The following is a 17,168-nucleotide window of genomic DNA, read 5'->3' on the forward strand; positions in this document are numbered from 1 at the left end:
CGCACATAAAGTCATCGTGCAACACCTAGATAATTTATAATTTTACTGTTTATATCCATCTTGACATTTTTTATCTGCCAAAGGCAGGTTTCATTTGGAATCTTAATCTGAGATTTATTTGGTGGATCTGGAAGTCATAGCTAGAGTTCCCACAGGAAATGGTCCATCTACCAACAGATTAAATGGCAGTCCTGCAGTTGTTAAGGGAGCTCTGCATTTAACACACATGCATACTCATTCAGTCAGCACTGTGGAGAAAAATTAAAGTAGTAACCCAGGTTTAGGAACAATGTAGCTAAAAAGTCCCATATTTGCTGAATGACAAAGGGTTATATAGCAGCATTTCATTTTATTATTCGTGCTTGAATTTCTTGTTTGCTTTGTTGAGTCTGCTGACGAATACTAATAAATGCCTGCAACAATCCAGACGAGAGATGCCTGGCAACAAAGCTATGCGGTGGACCTCCCTGATCTTCTCCAGTTCACAACCTGACCTTTTGAAAAATTGGCTGGGCTAAGCTGCAGAATTTGGGTGTAATGGTTATTGTTAACTCCAGCTTTAGGATTTATTAATTTGTGTGATCAAGACTTACCTATACTTCAAAGTTTCAAAAGACCAAACACAATCATCCATCCATTAGAACTAACATTGTGTTTCAGTGAATCCCACTTAGTGTCTGACTAGAGATTCTGCTATTTTGATGTGTTCAGAATCTAAAAATGCTTTTAAAGTAAGAGAGAAACCAATCCAACAAAAATCGTTTTTCTTCTCAAATGCTAGTATTTTTTTTAAATGTTAATTGAAAAATGAGAATGGAATGCCAAAGGAAGTATGTCATATTTACCTATTAATATTTGCATCATGATTAACTGCAGTGAATACCAGAAGTGCTCAATCTTGTAAATATTTAAGTCTTCCCATTTACTTCAGCATTTTGGATGCAAAGAAAGATAGTAAAAGGCTAACAATGAGAGAGAAAGAGAGAGAGAAAATATAATAGCTAAAATAACCAGTGTCCTTGGAGAATTGTAAAAATTGCCATTCTGCCAGAATAACTCCAACAGTTCTTAAGCTCTTTCAATTTCTTTCTTTCTAAAGGATGTTGCCGGGATTCCAAACAAGTACAGGTGAAATAAATAAGCATTCTAAGTAACACAGATGTCCTTCTTTAAATTGCTTACAGAGAATGAATTCAGTATTCTCTTTAGATTCCATCAAGATTTAAAGAAATGAACCATTACACTTTGAGTTTTGTCTATATTCTAGAAGACAAAGGACATCTGACTTTTTCAAAAGTTATTTTAAAAGTTTTTTTATCATGTGAAATAAGTGACATTTCAGAATAAAACTTATACAAGTTTTGCTTTGTGAACTATTAGCAAAAAACTTCCTTGTTTTAACAAAAATTTCTGTCCATTTCATCATCATTTTGGACTCTTAAAAATACAAACCAAAACCAGAAAAGCCTCAGCCCTTAAACTGCAGCGCTGTACTAATGCAACTATCTGTCAAAGCAGTTTTGGTAGTTGAAAAGTTATATGTTTGAGAATTACAATTTCATTTTAATTAAGAGGATAATTATTTTTACACAAACCATTAAAAATTATAAAAAGTTTGTAAACGTGCCTCTTGGGTTTTTTGTGACAGATCATATTGTGATCTGGCATGTTCATGAAAGTTATGGCCATCCTGAGTTTTGGAAGAATACCACTATAATTATTTGAATTTCCTCTTTATTTCTTGGTAGGGAAACATTATTCCATGTTCACTGTTTAAAAAAAAATCATTATTCTTTGACTCCATTTTGTTGTGTCTCTTAAGGTCCTAATGAAGCCAATGAAAAAGAAAAGAGAAACTGTGGGAGTAATCTCTAAATGTCACCAGAATAGAAGGGGGCAAGGAGAAGGGCCAAAAATGAGGTAGTGGACAGAGCACTGGAGTGGAATTCAAAAGACCTGGGTTCTATGCCCGTTTCTGCCACTGGCGTGTGGGTGACTTTGGGCAAGTCTCACTTCCTGTATTTGTGCCCCAGTTACCACATCTGGAAATCGGGATGAGACTGACCTTCTTTAATGCAAGAGCTTTGATTTCTACTGATGAAAAGTGCTATCTATAGAAGAGCTAAGTGGTATTATTATTAATGGGTCCCTGTCACAGAGTGACTAGCTCTTTCAGGGGAGTCAGGACCAGCCTCACTTGTGATTCTCCCAGCTGATCCTGATGGGCTAAAGATCAAATGACCCTGTTCAATTATTGACCCAGCTGGGAAGGAGTCAGAGGAATGAGGAATCTAAAAAGAGTGAGATAGAGCTCAGTTAGTAGAGGAGCTGGCTCCTCTGACAAGCTCTGGAGAAGGGCAACTCCTAAGCAGATGGCTTTGAGGAGGAATGAGGAGCAACAAGAGGGAGACTATGGTCGACTCTGAAGCAAGATGGACTAAGAGGGATAAAGAGGAAAAATCTTGTATCTATTTCAAGGTTTTGCCTAAATTGTATTTTTGGAGAATAAAACTATGCTTGAATAAAGACCCTAGGTGTGGCACTGAATCCTCCATGGGCAGAGATGACAGGCCATCAACCTACAGCTTCTTAAACGTGTGTGTTTTCAAAAGAAAACAAACAACACACTAAATCTGCCTTGCATTGTGTTTGGAGGAATTCCTTAAGAGACCCTCGCCTGTCCCAGTCAATTGCCGGGTATTTTAGGGTCTTCAGCCTAATGGGAGTCTCTTCTCCCTGACTTGCACCCAGTTGTGAACCAGGTGACTGTCTTCAGGCCTTGTGGCCTGTTCAGTCTTTACCGGGCTGTTAATTAGGGACAGATGAGGGAACTGGGATATACTGCACCTGCTCAGCACTTTCTCTGATGTAATTTTCAAGGGCCTGGCTGTCATCTGTGGAAGTCAGTCTAGGTGGAGTTACAGGAAAGGGAAGGGATTCAATTAAGTGACACATTGAGTGTGATACGAGCCCCCGGATGTCCCTAAACTTCTGTGGCTGCAGATCCCAGCCTCCCCATGGAGCTGCTCTGAACTCTGCACAGGTGATGCTATTAGGCCTCGTATGGAGTCCTAGTAAAAAGCATATTTTTTTAGTAGTCCCGACACAAGGAAAATACATAATAGGGCCAAATTAAAAGAGAGTGTCAATGAAGGACAGTTGCAGGATAATAGCCTGGTGCTCCTAGACAAATGCCAAGTTTAGACACTCAGTACTATGACTATTAGGTCAATAAAACGATCAACTTAGGCCAGTCTATGCTAAAACCCCTAGGCTGAGGTAACCTGAGGCTTTTATTTTGAAAATGGGAGATGTTGATCCTGTAGCAATATTTTGTATTAAATGCTTGAGCCAGCTGTTACAATTTTGCCAAACAGAAGTTGGAATTACTTTCATTATCTAGGTTTCAGAGTAACAGCCGTGTTAGTCTGTATTCGCAAAAAGAAAAGGAGTACTTGTGGCACCTTAGAGACTAACCAATTTATTTGAGCATGAGCTTTCGTGAGCTACAGCTCACTTCATCAGATGCATCTGATGAAGTGAGCTGTAGCTCACGAAAGCTCATGCTCAAATAAATTGGTTAGTCTCTAAGGTGCCACAAGTACTCCTTTTCTTTTTTCATTATCTACTTGCACTGAATTTCCCAAGTCCTTCTCCATCTTCTCACTAATTTATTTGGGCTGAATCTTGAAGACTTCTGGTTTGCACACACATAAAGGACAACAGTACTGAGAAAGAGGCATGTCAACTGAGTAGAGGACATCAAAAAGTAGTAGAAGCTCTTTGCCAAGGTACTTTGCAACCTCATACATACTGCGCTTGTGCTGACCCCAATGGGAATGAGGGAGGAGAAAGCACGCATATGTAGATCCTTGCATACAGCCCAAACAAAGCCCGCCCCTCCCCACCTACACCAAGCAACGGAAGTAGATTACTTCCCTCAGTGTCATTTTGTTTCACTGCATGTTTATTCAAGTAAAACCCTTTTATATGAGCTTTGCCCTCTTTTTCAGGATATAGGACCTCTATTCAGGAAGGGGGTGAGCTGTTTAGCAATCTGGTTCTCTTGCAGACATTCTGTTTGGTAGACGTTTCAGAGGTAATATGTGTATATGTTGGCCTTGACAAAAAATGCTGATTCATTCCTTTCTGATCCTTAAGTTACCCAGTCATGGTACTGGTTTCTTTTGCATCTATTAAAAATGGGTTAGTTACAAGATTCAAGCTGAAGTGTTGTCTTTTCCATAAGGCTTAATATATTGATTAGTAGAAGTGCAATAATGTACAGTCAAATTGCATTAGATGTTATGAATTTAAGATAACATTGTGGTGGGTTTGGACCCCTTGGGAAGCCACCTGATGTGCTGAAATATCACGGAGTCTACCTGTTCTGCCGGCATGGGCCCCCTTTAACCTGTCTTGCTGAGCCAGGCTCTTAAAACCTCCTCTAACACATACAGGAAGGGCCACACCCCACTGCAGATCAGCTCTGGGAAGACTCAGTTTAAGGGACTTTCTCCAGCCCCGAGATGTCCATCTCCCTTGGAGTACAGACCCAAAGATATATTATAAAATTCACCCCCTCCCTCAATGTGGAGGAGGGTATACACAACTTCTCGCCTCCCCCCCCCAGTTAGAAATCACATAAACTATTATATATTATATAAACCAGAAATAAATGTATTAACTATAACAAGTGTATTTTAGGTAGTTAAGGAGGTGGCAGACAGAACAAGGCAGATTACTAAGAAAATAAAACAGAGCACGCAAACTAAGCTTAATACATTAAAGAAACTGATTACATGTAAGCTCTCACCCTAAATGTGGTTCTAATAATCTTCTTAACAGGCCAGATGCCCTTACAGCTCTTTCCACCAGTTCAGTCTTAGTTGGTTCCAGCAGTCATCTTGGGTGGGGTAGCAGGGGAGAACTGAGGACCTTGATTACCTCACTCCCCACCCTTAAATAGGATTTGCATAAGGCGGGAGTCCTTTGTTTCCTAGTTTGACTCCCCCCACCCAACTTCTCATGGAAAAGTACAGAATTCAAGATGGGTTCCAGTATCAGGTGACATGGTCACATTCCTCTGTAGGGCCCCTGTAGTCATTCTTCACAGGCTGAACCACACGTTCACAGGAACACTAAACTCTTTTACAGTCAATTGTCTCTTGCTGATGGGCCATCAGCACTGTCAGGCTTTTTCATTGTTATACCTGAAGTTCTTAGCAGTGGGCGTCACCCAAAGTAGCATAGTTGAAATACAGCTACAAATACAGATACATATTCAATATTCCTAACTTCAGATACAGAAATGATACAGGCATACAAATTGGATAATAACATTCAGCAAATCATAACCTTTCCGATGATACATGAGCCATCTTGCACAAAATATATCTCAGTTATGTCATATTCATATCATAACTGTATTTTCATAAAGAATATGGAATGACACATCACAAACACTTCAGTCTATTTTCAGCTGAAATGGTTCAGCTGATATTGCTTGAAGATAATGATGGTAATAGTCTTGTCAGAACAAACATCTTGTTTCAACCCAAATGTACAGCACTGGTGGAATTTTTGAAGCAGGAACATCTGGATTGTTGCAGGTCACGGGAAATTTTTAGAAATTTATTTTCCACCACTCCACGAAAGTTAAACTTGGTTTGGACTTTTTTGACAAATCAATAATAAAGTAACAAGATCAATCACTGCCTCAAAAATGAGAGGGAAGGTTTGCAATGAAGCTTTTAGGTGATAGTTTGTTGCCTGATATTAGCACCTGGACATTGTATAGATTGGTTGTCTTTGGTTTGACATAAATATCTGGATTTTCAAATTTGACCAGATATGTGTATTGTGGTCAGTGGTGGTGGAATAAGTATTTGTAATACCGCTATAAAGGTTTCTTTCTTTTTTTTAATATTCGGTGGGAATAGATTTTATATTTCTTTTTAAACAAATGAACATTTGCTCAATGTCCCAAACATCGTAGCTTTGTGCTAGTGTATGCAAACTAGAAACAGATTGGGGGTATTTCTTTACTATGGGGACTATATGGTGTTATAGTTCTGCCATAGCATAGACACAGCTTGCACTCATGGAAGGGGTTTTCCTGGGCGACAGTAGCTAGGTCACTGGAAGCATTCTTCCATCAGCCTAGCTCCATCTACAGTGGGGTCTAGGTCAGCATTGCTGCGTTGCTCGGAGGCGTGGATTTTTCACATTGCTGAGTGACATAGCTATGTCGGCCTACAGACATAAACAGAATAAATAATGAAAAGTTAATATAGATTTTGTTACCATTCTTTTTTTAATCATCTAAGCTTGCTGTTGATACCATAAGTATGGAAATTTGGGTTTTATTTAAAGTATGGGGTTTTTAATATGATTTTCAACCTGAGTGTCCCTTTAACAATGACAGCATGGGCCCATGAGCTTGTAATTTAGTAATCTGCTTTCCAAAAAAAGCTTAGTTCATTTTCCAGAATGTATATTGCTCTTTGTCTTTCTCTCTGTCTTCCCTCTTCCTTCCTTTGTCTAATTTCCATCCCTCTTGGCCATCTCTGTCCTCTGCAGGTAACTCCTATCTTACCTACCCTACTGCCTGCTCAGTTCTTTCCTTTCCCTTTACATATATGTAAGTCCCCAGATATTTCCTGACAAACTAAGTGCTGATTAGCTGAGTATAACAAGTGGAGTGTTGGGAAGTCCCAGAGAGCTATGCATCACCAGTTTTAAACCAGCATATCTCCCCTTTTCCTTTATTGTCTGTGTAGCTACAGGATTCTCCAGTAGTCTGCTTCCCCATCCCAATGTCTCTGACATTTCAGTGATGATAGAAATAGTAATGACTGCTGTAGCTTAGACTGCGGCAGTGCTCAAAAACTGCTAGGTGTTTTCCATGCACAGAGGAAGTCATGGTCCTTTCCTCAAAGAGCGTACAATTTAAAAAGACAAAGACAGAGGAGGACTAGGGGGAAGGATGCATTTATATGGTAGGCTCATATTTTTTGGTTTTTTACTACTTGTTTCATCCTCCATCACTCCCAAGTTAAACGTGCTAAATTTCCCTCCACCTTATTCTCAACACAAACCAATTCCCCTTTAACTTTCTCCACCCCACGGACCTGCCAGCTTCAATTATAGTGTCTTTATATCCCTTCTTAACATTTGCCCCCCTTTCCCTCAACATGACTGAGCAATTCATTCAAGATAAATTGATGATCAGCAATTTGGTTTCACCTTTCCCGTGAAATATTGATATGGAATTTATATAGAAAAAAGGTTGGTTGGCCCATGCGAGAAGAGTCAAAATCCATGTTGTGGTACCACTTCAATGAAAATATATTCTAGAATGTCTAAAAAGATGCTGCGAGTCCCATCCGTGGCACTCTTCATGCAGCCTGATTATACATATACTTTCAGTGTCTGTTGTGTCTGTGCACTAGTACTGATTAATGCACACCTTAGGATTCACAGGAGGCATGAAGCAACACACCCAAGGTGGGCAATGATCCATATTGTTGCATAATTTAGCAATAAGCCAAGTTATCATCTTGATCAGCCCCAGGGTTTACATTATTAGTTAGGGAGTTGAAGGTGGTTCTGTAGCTAGGACAAATGGTCATGCTTATTTGGTGAATAAAATATTTCTGAAATTGATAAAAGTCACAATACACAGTAAACCTGACTGCATTTACAAAATTTTCCTCAAAGCACTCTGGTCCAGACGCGCTCAAATGAGGACAATGACATAGTTGTAGTGCCTTGGCAAAGAAAGGATGCAGCTTTATTGAACAAGCAACAACTTCACCCTTAATGCCCCATGACAGATAGTCCTTCCAATTCTGAGAGGGGGAGGCTGCCACCTTTCCTCTCTGTCTTATAAAATCAGCAAGGAAAGACCAGGTCCCATAAGCATCCCTCAAGCCAGATCAATTACAGGCCCTAAGACCAGCTAATTGAAATGTCCCATGCAAATTTGAATCCATTGCAATGATGACTGGCTTTGCTGATGACTCAAAGGAGACATAGATTTCCAAGTCCTAACCACACCTAGATTGGGAATCAGAGAGCACCACCCTACTAGTGCCCTAAACAGTACAGTTCAGCTCACCCTCCTGCAAGAACTCAGTACATCCATTGATGAGGTTTAAAAGCTGCAGATGTGAAAAATAGGAAAAGGAAAACCTCTGCTATCGATCACCTTATGCCCTGGAGTATGAGAGCTGAGATCTCTTGAAATTTTGATCTGTCCCAGTGTAACTACAAAGGCTGATTAGCTTGTTATATACTTGGATGATAAGTATTTTAGGGCAGGAACCATCTTTTTGTCCTGTGTTTGTACAGTTCCTAGGGAGTCCTGATCCATGACTAAGGCTTCGAGGCCCAAAGGTAATACAAATAATAAATAGTAGGTGTGTGGTGGTTGGAGAGTTCATCGCAGTCACTAATCCATCCCTGCCTGAGGTGCTTCAAATAAATACTAGTTATGGAGTTTACTGCTAGAATACAGAAAGAAAATAATTACCTGAGATTGAACCAAACTATTGAGAGCAAGTACGAATTTCAGTAATGCAGCACCCATCCTATAATGTGCAGGGGGGTGGTTTGTATTACTTTGTATGCAAAGCAAAGGGTATCTAAAGTGGGAGAAGTGGAGGAGACAATGCATTTGCAGACAAGATTCGTCAATGTGTACTTTGGTAGATAGGGAAGCAATTAAAGGTAGTTCAAGGAGAACTCCCTTTAGTGGTTACACAACCAAAAGGGATTCCACCCCGCCCCCCACAACAAGGGTTTAAAGGCAATAAAAACTCCCATTACCTTAGTTCTCTAGTTAATAGTGACTGAATATACCCAGAATGTCCCACACCCTAGTGGGGGCAAGATCTGTACTCAGTGTCTCTGCTCTGCCTTGTTCATTACAGCGAGGTCTTCCTTTGCTATGTATTGTAGCAGGGAGAAAGAGGCTGAACCACTTTCCCCCAATAGCTCATAAATCCAGCAGCAGTTTCAATGAACGGCCAGTCAGAAACCAGGGGTGCGTGGGACAATGAGCACTAGTGCATACCTGATTCAGGAGTCCTGCCTGTCCTGCGTAAGTTCCGTAATAGTGCTGCGATAGCCTAACCTGAGGGAGCAAGCTTCAACCCCAGTGCTGAGGCAGAGTTTGCAGCAAGTGACCGTGTGTCATTGCTATTCCTCCCTCAGGAAAGAAAGAGTCCCACAATTTCAACAGATTTTAGGGAATTACTTTGAGTATTCTTGGATTAAAGTCTCTGCTTCTCAGTTTTATATGCAGTACAGTATCCTGGGTTTGTTTAATGGGTATTTTAAGGCTATTCATAGAACAGTAACAGGGCATAGACAGTTTTTTCTTGTATCTGTTTTGAGGGGAAATAATGAGTCTGATCAAAGTACAGTATGTATAGAATAAAAGTAATCTTAATAAACAACAGTGACACAAAACAAAAACCCTCCTCAAGAAGTTTTAGAAATAGAACTCTTAGTAGTCTCTATTTAATCTACATAAAACAGATAGCTAAGAGTATACCTGCTTCTGAAGATTTGCAAATATTATTACACTCTCTGGGTGAATGATGCACTGACATGCACTGGCTGCATATTCCAGCAGACTTCCACAAATTGTGGTGGCAAAACTATCATAGCACATGCTGGAGTATCATATTTCTATAGAAGCTGGAGAGCTGAGTGGAGCCAGGTGCTTTGGGAGCTAAGAGGAAAATTAACATAAGCTTTGAAGTCAAGGGGCCTTAGTGTAAATGAAAATCAGGCTCATAACCCGCTGTAATACAGGCTTACCCTGGCTATTGCAGGTCATCTGTCAGGACCAATGATCTATCCTGTTAATAAGTAATTGAGAGGGAAGAGAAATCAGGAAATGGGGAGCAATTTTTGACTTGCATGTGAAATATCCAGTAAAAATCAGTAACTCCTGAATATGGACTGATCTCCTGAGTCAGTGCTTTGGATACATTCCTCTCCTTTCATCAGTAGGATGAGGGAGCAGTGGATCTAAATTGGTATGTTTCCTCCTTCTGTTACAAAGAAAAGTGTGGGTAGGTTTTAAAACTTCATAAATTATTTTAAGTGTATGCGTTCCTTCAATTTAAAAGGCAGTTCAAGGACAACTTTTTGTTAATTTTTATCTTCAAATAGAAATCTGTAATCTGGAACAGCAAAGAGAAGACTTTTGTCCGAAATTTCAGCTTTATCCAAGTTCTTCAAGAAGCCTACGACCACAACATGAATTAGTCATCCAAGGCAATGTTGAAGCAATGAAGCTGTCAGATTTGCCAACAGCCACCTCACTCAGTGTTCAGAGTGCTAGCACCCAGAATGTGTGTCTAGATCATGTTATTGCCCCTTGTACTGCTGAAGAATCAAGGTAAATACAAGCTTCTTTTATATATTTTTCCTGGATTGAGAATATTTCACTATTATGGGTAAAATTTTCAAAGGCGATGAAGGGAGATAGCTGCCCAGCTTGCATTAAAATTCAATGGTATTTGGGTGCCTAGCTCCCTTAGGCTTAGAAAATTCCAAAAATATGGAGCATTTCTGTGTAATTTGGAATGAGTGTAAGGCTGCTTATGTGTTGGATTCATAAAAATGGTCAACATGCTCTCCCACCCCTAGGCCAAGTCTCCTGGAATCCAGTGTGTCTCCCACTCCTTTCAGCTGTTTCTCCTCTAGCACTAATCCAAAGCTATTGTGGTGCTGATAAATATTTACCTAAGGCTATAATAAACCTGCACAAAACACTACTGAAATTTAAACAAGGCATGGTCACTGCCCCAAAGAAGGTAAAATCTGCATCAGACAAACATTGAAAATGAAGCTAACTGTAGAAAAGGAGGGGTAGCAAAATGAGGGGCAATGGTTAAAACAAAGTCTCTTTATGTCACAAATGAAGTTCTGACACTAATTACAATTGGGTATTGGGCTGGGCAGCAGGAGAGAGAGCTCAGCAGTGTAGGCCACTTACGAAAACCAAGGCAAAAGAAATGGGTCTTGGAGAGAGGGCTTGAAGGAAGAGAATGAGGCTGTTGTTGGGTGCACTGGAAGAGGGGCTTTCATTCATGAGTGAGTTGAGTTTATGGGAATTAAGACAAGTGTAGGAAGAGGAGTAACCAAGGGAGCAATGATGGGTGAGGAGTGGGCAGACCACCTGGTGTGAGTTGGGGGAACAAAGGCAGATAGGAGGTGAGATGTAGGCAAAGCCTTACAAGTGAGGATGAGGATTTATAACACTTTGGAGAAAGCACCCACAGAAGGAATCTAGGGGGCTATGGAAGAGGGAGGAATGGTCTGTGGAGTGAGAGAGAGATTATAACGTGGCTACAGAATTGTGGATAGATTGAAGATGGGAAGATCAGGGAGGCTGGGGATTAGGTGGTTGTATTATAGTTCAGGTCAGAGAGAGGCATGGTGTGTGAACCAGGGTATTAGCAATGGGGACTGAAAAGAAAGGATGGTTTTAGAAGTGGTGAATACTGGGGTGTGAGAGGAGAGAAGTGAAAGGGTCAAATGCAACTCTTAGATGTGAGTTGGGCAAGTGACTAAATTGTCAGTAGCAAAGGTGAAAGGAGGGGCAAGTTGATACGTGTTTACATCTTTCTGCCTTCCATGTAGATTCTCTCTTATCTTTTTCCAGTGTTAATAACGCTTCTTGTGTTCACCTTCATAATACCAACTTCTTACATTGGTGAGTCCAGTTGAACTGATAACTGGTCCTACCACTTGCACAGCTTCCCTCTTGCTTCAGTGCAAGCTACCCTTGTTTGACATAATTGTGCTAACATGCTACTCAATATGGATGTCTTTGATAGAAAGTGATGAATCAACTGCGGTAACCCTAGAATTCCATGAATAGTCCTCTCAACACATTCCTGGGGGCAACTGATCTCTCCATGGCTCTATGGATCCAAGATTTGTTTCTTTGTGTGCTGGAGATAGGATCCATAGTTTCATCCTTGATCTATTCATGTTTATATATAATAAAAATTTCTGGGGTCTGTATATGTTAATCATTGTCTTAATGCAGATATTCTGTAAGGCCTTTAGTAGACTTATCCATATTATTTTCCATTCTTTATTTGACCTGTTTTGAGTGCCATGATAATCTATATTGCATTTTCATTATAATTAGAATGTAAAACGCTCCTTCATGTAATCATGTGTGTATATACTTATGAGAAACTCTGATTTATTTACTAGGGGTTAAATTTTCAAATGCACCCTCATGACTTTGGAGTCTGAATCCCATTTTCGAAAGTGACTTAGGCAATCAGGAGCCATTGATTTAGGAAGTCTCATTGAAAGTCAGTGGGACTGTAGTGTCTAAGTAAATTTTTGAAAATGGGATTTCGGCTCCAAAGACACTTAGCCACATTTGAAAATATTTTGCTAGGTCTTCAGCTGTCTGGGAAAGATCACCCTTGGTTTTCTCCTATTTATTTTTGGGAAATGTATTGTATTTGAAGATAGCGTGCACAAAAAAAGTTGCAGAGTTGGTATGTCAAAGGTAATAGGTTATATTGTATAAAACTTAAGGTTTCTGTGCCTGTTACTTATAATCCATGAATTTCTCCCCTAATCCATGAACATGTCTACATTGGTTCTGCATTAGAGCTAAGATCTGAGTTATCTGGAAATAACAGGTGACAGAGTAAAAGGAATTTTTAAAATCTTACTTTGAGTTGGGTCCTAGAAAGGTAGACTACAAAACAATATTTTGTAGACATTGGTATACTGTTAATGAAGCCTAAATTTTTGTCTGATTGGTATAGCAAGAGTGCCCAATTCAGTTTTTAACCAGGAAAGGATTTCACCCCTTGTTATCAGCTCCCTACAGTAGCTGGTATCAGACCTTAGAAGCAAAATAGGTAGTATAAAGGTTCAGCAGGAAATTTCACCACATTGTATTCCAAAAATTAACCTTTTCAACTCTACCTTATCTCTCTTCTTTCCATCACTAAATAAATGCTCTTGGAATAGGGTGGTATAAAGTGGGAACATCCTGTGGTCTGATATAATATTCAGAATAACATAAAATCATTTTCTAGAATTCCAAAAATATGTTTTCCTTTGTCTCATATCTTTTGAATATTTTGAATATATTTTGAATATTTTCATTTCTTTTCGTTGAGTGACCCATTCTCTTGGAATACATACTTTATCCTGAGCATAAATTTGATCCCCCAATATTTTCCTTACATTATCACTCCAGATTAAGCTCAGGATTTTTGATATTTACTTCCTTTAAGCATTTCCAATTTATAGACTTCATAGCTTATTTAGCTTAGTTTATTTTATATACTAGCATTTTAATACATTTATTATTTCAAATACTGCTGCTCTTGTAGGTTTAAAAGATGAGAAATAGCATTGTCCAGCTCTATGGCTAATTTATAAATCCTAAATCTGTGATAGTTTTGTAAACTTCAGATGCAGGTAGTGGATGTCTTGCTGAATGAGAGAATTTCTATTCTATTGATTGATGAATTTTTTTAATCTTTTTTTAAAAATCATAGTATTACAGAAAAACAAGGTAGAATGCTCTCTGACCTCATGACTTCTTGGAAGGAGACTGGAGACCTAGATAAAGAGATGAATATTGCATTCCTTTTAAAAGAATTGGATGTTGTAAGGGCAAAGAATAAAAAGGTACAATAGAGATATTCAGATTAAAGTACTTGCTGTTTTATTGTTTCCCATTAAACCTTCATTTCAACCTTTTCTAATATAGTTTTTTAAATTATTTTATTTTATTGCATTATTAATCAATAGATCTCTTGTCATTTCTACTCTTAGTATTTGCATAATGAATGTTTCCAAGGAAGTGAATAATCTTTTATTTTTTGACTTTTTTAATCAGTGACATCAATTCCTATATCATAGATATAGATGCAAAATAAATATATCACTGTAGGGCCATCCATTAACATTTTACTAGGTTTCAGTCAGACTTGTGGAGACTGGGGAATTTAGAAACAGAAGGGCTAATCTGAAACCTACTGAAATTAATGGAAAGACTCCTGTGGTCTTCTGTGAGCTTTGGATCAGGGCCCACACTGGGCTAGTTTCATGTCAGTCATTCACGCTAATGACTGGGAGATCCAGTACAGATCACAGAATTTTGCAAATGAGTGATTAAGTAAGCACAGTACAAAAGCGAGAATAATGTGTCGCAAAATGTGCTTTGTCCATTTATTTTTACAATAATTTGATATTTCACAGCAAACTAGTAGTAAAGGTATCATACAATATTTTGAAGAAGTAATAATATTTAGTAACATGAAATCTCACAACAGTGCACTCCTATTAAAACTTTTCTGAGAAGAGGGGAGAGACCAATGTTTTAAAAGCAGAGCGTAAATAATTAGACATAGCAAATTGTTTCAGGCCCCAATCCTGCAAACATGCATATGCTTAACTGTACTCATTTTGGTTGTCCTTTTGAAAACAAGTACAGAAATGTTCACAGATTTGAGGGCTTAGTAAATTCCGCTGTATTTATTTTCCCTTTTTATTAGCATTTCCCCGTTGTCATTTAATTAATGAATTTCTGCATTGCAGCTGATTGACTGAACTTGATTTATTTAGCAGCAATGCCTCTTCAGGTCTGTTACCGTATCTGGCCTCTAACAGCACCTCTGTTTGTTTAATGCTGACCACATTTTTCCATCCCAAGCTTTAATTATCTACTCTCTCACATTCCCTCTCCTGTTTGCTTAATTCCACCTTTAATTAGACTAATACCAAAATAACAATTGCAATCTCTACATATATTTCTCCAAATTTCTCTCATTTTAGATAGAAAACATTTGAGATTTTTCCCCTACTCCCTCATGTCTTAATCTTGAGGGAAACCCTAGAGATTGTACAAATTCTTAAGCATTGATCATTTTAATATAACCTCTGTGTCCCTCTGTTCGTGTACTGTAATCTCCATTGGATTTCTCTCTCTAGAATTTGGAGGAGTTTGAGACTCTGAGAGTTCTTGGTTCCAAAGTTATTCTATCTACCAAATGAACCCCAATCCATGTTTTATTAGTGTTACTTTAATTCCCTCAGCCTCCATCACTGTCTTGGATTTGGTTTTGTTTTTTTCGTGAAGACTAGACTTAGCCTTCTAATATAATGTTGATGGTAGAGAGTTTGAATGATGGTGCTTCCACATTTTTATGAAAAGTTTGAAACCTACTTTCCAGAATGGCATTCATTTAATCTGTTCTGTTAAACAATTTATCCCCATGGATTTTCCCCCATTCTCAGACAGCTCAAGCATTTCATGACGCTGTTATCAGCTGTTTGGCATAAACAGTGGCTAGAAGCTTATAAATAAGAGCAATAATTTGTAAACTGGAGCTCTTGCTTTATGAATATAGTCCATCTGATAGGCAGGCCCAAATGTCACTTGGTTGTTTTAATGTAAGTTTTGGGGTAATTTCTGTTATTGGTTACACCAGGGATTGGCAGCCTTTGGCACGCTGCAACCTTTGGCAGGCTGGGCCAATTTGTTTACCTGCTGTGTCCGCAGATTCAGCCGATCGCAGCTCCCACTGGCCGCAGTTCACCACTCCAGGCCAATGGGGGCTGCGGGAAGTGGTGCAGGCCGAGGGATGTGCTGGCCGCTGCTTCCCGCAGCCCCCATTGGCCTGGAGTGGCAAACTGTGGCCAGTGGGAGCTGCGATCGCCCAAACATGCGGACGCGGCAGGTAAACAAAACAGCCTGGCCCGCCATGGGGCTTACCCTGATGGGCCGTGTGCCACAGGTTGCCAATCCCTGGGTCACACGCTGCAGAGGTTTCCATTGTCAGTGAGAGTCACATGTGCATAACCAAATGGCAGATTCTGACGTTTCTGCAGGTACATTTTTTTACAGTTAAATGACAGCCACACTTTACTGTTTCCCAAGTACAGATCCAATTGATTCCCAAATAAAAGAAGGGCTCAATATGGGGAGAAAGTGTCAAAATTCTGGCTTGAAAAGAATACAGAAAAGAATGTATTGCACCTACAATCTTGGCCCAAACCTTTCCGTTTATCTGAACTGAACACCATTGCTATGAAAGGGCTGTAAGATGAAAGAATATTCCAGGGAATAAGATGCATCATTCATCCCATGCTGCTTCTGAATTTCTTAATGTAACACTGTTACAGCTAGTAGTTTCTGAGTTGGAGTGTCCCAAATAAAAACAGTGCTGTCTGTCGTACAGAGTAGATGAAAACAAGGGGGTTGAAAACAGATGGTATTTTCTGCTTTAGTGTTTTAAATAAATAGAAGTACGTTAAACACCTGTGTTGTTTAATATTTAATTTTCTTTGGGAGGAAAGGAATCATTTTATAACGGGAAATTTTTATTTTGCTGAAGATTAATGGACAGGGTATATTTGTCAGACAAGAATCTTATTGTCCATTTGTTCAATTAAGCTTCAGGATAAGCTGTCTGAAAAAGACAAGGAGCTGAAGACAATAAAGCTGGACTTAGAACTGCAAGAGAGAGCTACAGAAGCTAAGATTGCGGAAAAGACTGCAGGTACAGTAGACAAGCATTTAACAGATGGCCCTATGGATCATACAGTACCCATGGTTGCTATATGACGTGGCCTAGTGACTGTTAGCTATGTTTGCTAAAGGAGGGAAGATTTGATAATTTTTTTTTTATGTGTGGCTGTTTAGAGTTGCTTAGAAAATAGGTGGCTTTAACATCCTGGTACTGGTATTAGTGAGAGCTTTACCTGTATTCATACTGATTTGGGCATTAAGTGCATTGTTAACACCATGTCAATCCAATCACAAAAAGGTTGTTTGTTTTGTTGGAAGGTCCTGAACAAACAAGAAGAAATAATGATTACCAGTGCCTCTACCTTTCAACCAGCAGTTCAAATACCACTTATTGTTTTAGCTTGTTCAGAGCAATACTACCCCCCCGCCCCCCCTTTGTATGGAGATAGTCACACATTCACCTCAACTGGAGACCTGCACTTTACTTGAAAAATCTGTTCTTCTGGTAGTTAATGAATTTTCATCTCATGACATTGATGATGGTATGGCTCCAGAGGATGAGGTTTATAAAAGATTTCCAAAGTGCAACGATTTTAAAGTTAACAGTTGAAAGTGACTACTTTAA

At 39.2% G+C, this 17,168-nt stretch overlaps 1 protein-coding gene across 3 annotated transcripts in view; it reads left to right on the top strand.

Annotated features, from left to right (window-relative positions):
• The window catches only part of MIPOL1 (mirror-image polydactyly 1), a 286,091-nt gene that overhangs the window by 68,735 nt on the left and 200,188 nt on the right, over window positions 1–17,168 (top strand). For all 3 annotated transcript variants that reach the window (XM_077819074.1, XM_077819076.1, XM_077819075.1), the window contains 3 exons: window positions 10,189–10,417; window positions 13,566–13,698; window positions 16,469–16,574. In XM_077819074.1, the coding sequence (XP_077675200.1) occupies window positions 10,189–10,417; window positions 13,566–13,698; window positions 16,469–16,574 (468 nt within the window). The remainder of the gene's footprint in view (window positions 1–10,188; window positions 10,418–13,565; window positions 13,699–16,468; window positions 16,575–17,168) is intronic.

Source organism: Eretmochelys imbricata, chromosome 6 (assembly GCF_965152235.1).
Source record: "Eretmochelys imbricata isolate rEreImb1 chromosome 6, rEreImb1.hap1, whole genome shotgun sequence".
Taxonomy (NCBI): domain Eukaryota; kingdom Metazoa; phylum Chordata; order Testudines; family Cheloniidae; genus Eretmochelys; species Eretmochelys imbricata.